Genomic DNA, 5824 nt, shown 5'->3' with positions numbered 1-5824 from the left:
CTGCTTTACAGCTCGTCACTCCCATTTAACCTGCCTTTGAGCAGAGGTTTCCTGGGCAGTTGCAGATGAAATACGCTTCATCTGTGACTGTTTGCACAGCCCAAGGTGCCCCTGTGCCCGCGCTGAGCCGGGGCTGCTGCTTTGCAAAGCCAGGTCTATCTCTGGTGAGGCAGAGCAGCAGCTCAGCTCAAGAGTCAATTTTTAACCGGGCTGTTGCTCCATGTGTGGAAGGGAACTTTGCCAGGGAGGTGTTTGTGTTGAGCAGCTCTGGCTCTGTGCACACAAACACAGGTGAGGGCTGGCCCAGCGCTCTGAACTCTGCTCAGGCACCGAGGGATGGATTTCAGCTGAAGGGCACGGAACGGGCTGTTCAGACTGGAGAACATCCCTATCTCCCTGAACTCTGGGGTTGGGCTCAGCTGGGCTGGTGATTTGTTCCTACCCCATTTTTCATGAACACTTATTGGCGGGATGGGGATGGGTGTTTGATCAGGGAACAGAGGTGGAATCTCTGTGCTGTCACTGACACCCCTTTGCTCTGGGCTCCTCTTCCCAGCTCCTGTGAGCTGCTCCCCACCTTCCCCAGTCTGTCAAACCAGAGCTTCTGCCAAAAGAATTCTTCTTCTCCTTCATTCTGTGCAGCCTTTCCGTGGCTTCTCCCGGGCAGCAGTGGGGAAGCAGCAGAGAGCCCCGGGCAGGGCGTTGGACCAGCCTGATAAAATTAGCAGAATTAGCAGCTCAGTGCTGTTCCTCAGGATGGGGGACACCCAGTACAGCCAGTTGGACTCRCAGACAAGAATTAATGGAAACGCCCGGCTCCTGGAGGGAGGAAATGCCTTGAACAGCCTTTTCCTCCGTTTGTTGTGAGGGGACGCTGACAATGGGCCCGGAGYGCGGCCGGGCTGGCTCAGAGCAGAGACAGAGAGTCTGCAGGAGGGAGGGCAGGAAGGGCCGGGTGACACGGATGGGTGACAGCAGTGATGGGGACATGGCTGGGTGACACGGCTGGGTGACAGCTCTGATGGGGACAGCACGGCTGGGTGACAGCAATGGTGGGGACAGCAATGATGGGGACACGGCTGGGAGACACGGTTGGGTGACATGGCTGGGTGACACGGCTCGGTAACAGCAATGACAGGGACAGCAATGACAGGGACAGCACGGCTGGGTGACATGGCTGGGTGACAGCAGTGACAGGGACAGCAATGACAGTGACAGCACAGCTTGGTGATCCGTCCTGCCACACTCTGTGCACGGACGGTGGGACTGTGAGCACAGCACAGCCTGGACACTGTGAGTGACACTGCTCGGCTTGGTGTGCCCTTCCTGGCACATGGGCTGCCACAAACCCCAAATCCAGCACCAAATCCAACCCCAAATCCAACCCCAAAACCAACACCGAGTCCAACACCAAATCCAACACCAAACCCCAAATCCAACACCAAATCCAACCCCAAATCACCGGGGCCGGGTCCATTGCTCTGAGCCACCCCGGTGCAGTGCTGGAGAAAAGCAGAGCAGCAGCACAATGATGTGTGCAGGGCCCTGGGATTCCGGGACATTTGTACCTCAAACTCCCACTGGCCCGTGTTCCATAAGAATTCACTGCAGTTTTTTGCTGAGCCCACTGTAAGACAAACCTGCCAAGGCAGCAGACAATGGAGAATCGCCTGTTTTCACTGTAAATATCCAATAAACACTTAACTTCTTTGTAAGTGGCCTTTATTTATCAGGGATGCCTCTTGGGCTAATAATTTCAATGTAATGAGACAAGAGGGACTATAAAGTCCCCAAGTCACGAGATATTATCAATCATGTACACAGGATTGACCTGGGACATGGCAACAGAACCACTTCAGTGGGTGTTGATTTCAGTTTTTGTGGCACCTTTGGAAGGTGTTTTTTGGGGCTCCTGCCCCGCCACGTTCTGTTCTGAGAGTTCATCAGAACCGCTCTGCTCAGAGCTCCCACCAAAGGGGGTGAATTGTTTGCCATCCAAGGGCTGGGCTGGCTTTGGCCTTTTTKGGGAATTTTGGCCCATTTGAGGGGTTTTTGTCCCCGTGGATGGTTTGTGGGACACTGCTCTGGAGAGGAGGAATGCTGGAAACTGGGGACTCCCTCTGCAGCAAAGCTGATCTGAGACAGATTTTTCTGAGCAAGGCTCTTTCAATCGAGTTACTCCCAAAACAGTTTTCTTTCTGGTGTTCCTGGGAGGGGAAATCACCATGCATTCCACTCCATCTATAAATAATTRTAATTGCCCATTCTATTAGGTAACTTAAAAGACTATTTCCAGTCTCCCTGACTTATCGGCAATTTGGAGTTCCTACTGTAGGCAAAAAAACTGGAGCTGGGCTATCACTCTTCCAAGCTGTTTTATATTTGTTGCTCTAAGCAGAGTCATGGGAATGTTTTTTTTTTTTCTAAACCAGCAGGTTATTAGAGGACAGACTTATAAATAACCAGTCTTTGCTATTTTTACRTATTTTCAGTATTGTCTATCATGATAGTGCAGCACAAACTGCAGAAAATCTGTCCAATTCTGCTGCTAAAGCTTCGTAACTCAACTCCTGTTTCTTTGGGTGATGAGGAGCAAGCCCAGGCTCCTTCTCTGCTCTGCAGAAATGTCAAAGCCACGCTGCCCACCCTGGCCCTGCACCTCCATTTCCTACACCTTTCTCTCCTCATTGCAGATGTCATTCTCCTTTATTGCTGAGGGGAAATCATTGGAGTTTGATTTACAATTAATTTGGTGAAGCCTTTCTGGGGAAATGATGTGGTTGCCATAGCAACTTTGGCCAAACTGGTGCTGCCAGGGGGGATAATGGGGCCACCAGATCCTGAGAATGGGATGGCAAAGCCAACCTGGGGAATGAGGAGAGGTGCAGGCAGTCTGCTCCTAAACTGACAAAAATAGTCTAACCCCACAACTCCATGAGAACTGAGCATTTCAGACAACATAATTTATATTTACTTCGTAATTTATTTATTTTCACATCACTGTATGCAATAAATTATAGGAGATATAATAATAACATTGTCATAAAATATTACCACGAAGTAAGTACTCATCTAATAGCGACTGTAACCTAACAGAGAACTGCAGTTATTATATTTAGATTTTTGTGTTAATGGTAAGTGAACACACTATTAGAGAACTTCACAGTAAATTTAGGAAGATCTGTCATTATTATTGCTTCTGTGCAAATGACTTTTCCTGCACACACACAGCCTGGGGAGGAAAGGTTCAGTTGTGCAGAGTCTCTGGAGGGAATGTGCTCCCGGCTGAACTGCTGCACCCCAGAGAATTTGGGGGCATTTAACAAATGCAGAGTGACTGATCAGCAKCTGGACAGGCTCCAGAGATTCCTGCCAGCCACAGCACCGGCTCTGCAGGGCTCAGCCTTTCAGGAAACAAGAATGAAAAGGCAGAGCATTCGGGTCGAGTCAGTGAGCACTGAGTGCACCAAAGGTCCTGGATCACACCCGGGAGTGAGGATTTCCCCAGCTCTGTCCCACCAGGAGCTTTTCTGCTTTCTGCTGGAAGCTGCTGTGTCTCTGCAAGCCTCGGGCCACCAGAGTGCCATCCAAAGTGCCATCCACAGCCATGTGCCATGGTCACTGATGTGCTGTGGGCACCGATGTGTCCTGGGCACCGTTGCCGCTGCCCGAGCGGTGCTGCCGTGGGCACCAATGYKGTGCCATCTCCRRTTCCAGAGGGGCTCCAGCCCTGCCCTGKTCTGTCAGGTCCCCTCTCCCACGGGGCAGCAGAGCATGCTGAGCGTGGTAGGAGCTCACAAAAGTCCCGTCACGAAATGTTCTCCATTCCTGCTCCCTTGGCCGGTTCAGTGAACTTTAATGGAGTATTTCCGAAACGTCAGGAACTGGAGCAGTTTGTCTTTTCTCCTCTGCTTTAGAGCCATTAGRGCTCTTGTTTTCTCCTCCATGTCCTGGTCGGTGGCGAGGATGATCTTGGCTCTTTCCTCGGCCTTCTTGTCYCCGGAGTTTCGGAAGAGTTTCTGCAGGGAGTCCTGGTTGATGCTCTCGAAGATGTTGGCMGTGCCCTTTTTGCGCAGGGCGGTGTCGAAGCGGTAGCCGTGCACCGAGGGGCTCACCCGCAGCGATGTGGACATGGCTGTGGGGCTGCAGCTCGGCTTTGCTCTCATCTACGGCTCTGCCCTGCTCCAGGCGAGGAATGGCTGCTGTGCTGCCTCCAGGACTGSTATTTAAAGGCAGGCTGGAGGAAAAGCCGGAGCGCTCCGGTTACAGGGGTGAGATCACGATGATGTCAACACCCAACAGTCGCAGGCAAGTTTAACAGTTCAGTTGCCAACTTTCCTGTCCTGCGGACGAGACAAAAAGTCCTCTCTGCTTCTGCAAAGGAAATGGCTTTTCTTTGACCCACCAGAGAACAGGCTCCAACCACTGCTGTGGGACTGAGCCAGCACAGCCCAACTCCACTCTACCCTGTGGCATGTGAAAAGCGCTGAGTGCAGAATGTATCGTACCATAAACAGGTAAAACACCAAGAGTCTGGAGCAAACAACTGAGAACTTGGGGAGCAAACAGCTGAGAACCTGGGGAGAAAACAGCTGAGAACTCGGGGAGCAAACAGCTGAGAACTCAGGGAGCAAACAGCTGAGAACTCGGGGAGCAAACAGCTGAGAACTCGGGGAGCAAACAGCTGAGAACTCGGGGAGCAAACAGCTGAGAACTCGGCTGTGTCCATCAGCAGCACTAAAACCCACTCAGCCTGGGCTCGGATCCTTTCTGCTGCTTTCCAGCAGATGCAATCACCTTCAGTGCACACTGAGCTGCAGTTTCCAATAAAGTCCTGTCCCAAAGGCGGGTGATCCATAATCTCCTCTGAGGTGATTCCATGGGTGTCACACCCTCAGCTGCACATGGCAATGGACTCAGGGGGCACAAGGAAACTCTCGGGTTGCTGCTCTGATCCTGCCTCCAATGTCTTTTTTCTTCAATTTCGTGCTCATTGGTTCTGTAAAGCAAAGTCACCTCTGCTCCAGAAGAGTCTGTGCTCTGCACACGCCCTTGGGCTGGGAGTTGGACTCTCTCTTACTCATGTGGGTTTGTTTTTGGCACCGTGTGAGGAGCAGGGAGTTGATGGCCATTGTGGATCCTTCTCACTCAAAATTCACCATGGACAGGGCAGAGCTCTCAGCAAGGGACAGCTCTGACAGGGGAGCTCTGCTGCCTCAGACACCTGGTGTTATTGTGCAAAATCAAACCTGGCCCGGAATAGCTGCGGTGCAAAAGTCACTTCAGGCCAGGAGCCAGAGATAAGTGTATTTTGGTTAATGTTTTAAAGCAGCCGGATGCTGCAGGGGCTCTGTTTGGAAAACTGAAAGATTGTTTACTGTTGTTGCTGAAGGGCTCAAGGAGCAGCCTCTGTCCCACCCCACGTGGGGTTTCCCATATTTCAGAGTTCTGGGGGTGACCCCTGACCACACTGAGGAGCAGTTCCAAAGAAACATCACCCAGATGTTTTTTATTCCACAYTGCCTTTAAAGCTTCAGTCCCTTTAGGTGGAGGGAGGGGATACCCTGAGCTGTGTGCCCCTCTCGGGGTCAGCAGAGCCATGGAGAGGTTTCACCTGAAGCTCCAGTGTGGATGTTTGTGCTGGCTCAGAGCAGAGCAGGGATTCCCTGGAGCTGCTGCTCACCCGGGGCTGTGAGAGCAGGGCAGGGGCTGCCAGGACCCCACAGTGACCATAAACCCAGTCCCAGGCAGGCCCAGATCAACTTCCAGCTGGGAAGGGCTTGCCAGGCTTTTACCCTTTTATCCTTGGGACAGGGAGGGTTCT

General features: G+C 52.0%; 1 protein-coding gene across 1 annotated transcript; it reads right to left on the bottom strand.

Annotated features, from left to right (window-relative positions):
* Nucleotides 1-3704: 3704 nt before the first annotated feature.
* On the bottom strand, nucleotides 3705-4226 carry TCIM (transcriptional and immune response regulator). Its single transcript, XM_057387882.1, has one exon. The coding sequence runs from the start codon at nucleotides 4164-4166 to the stop codon at nucleotides 3846-3848; it is 321 nt and encodes a 106-aa protein (XP_057243865.1). The 5' UTR covers nucleotides 4167-4226; the 3' UTR covers nucleotides 3705-3845.
* Nucleotides 4227-5824: the final 1598 nt, after the last annotated feature.

Source organism: Malurus melanocephalus, unplaced genomic scaffold (genome assembly GCF_030028575.1).
Source record: "Malurus melanocephalus ecotype Western Australia unplaced genomic scaffold, MMel_1.1 scaffold_1412, whole genome shotgun sequence".
Lineage (NCBI taxonomy): Eukaryota > Metazoa > Chordata > Aves > Passeriformes > Maluridae > Malurus > Malurus melanocephalus.
Note: the sequence above shows the minus strand (reverse complement) of the source record. Positions and strands in the feature narration are given on the sequence as shown.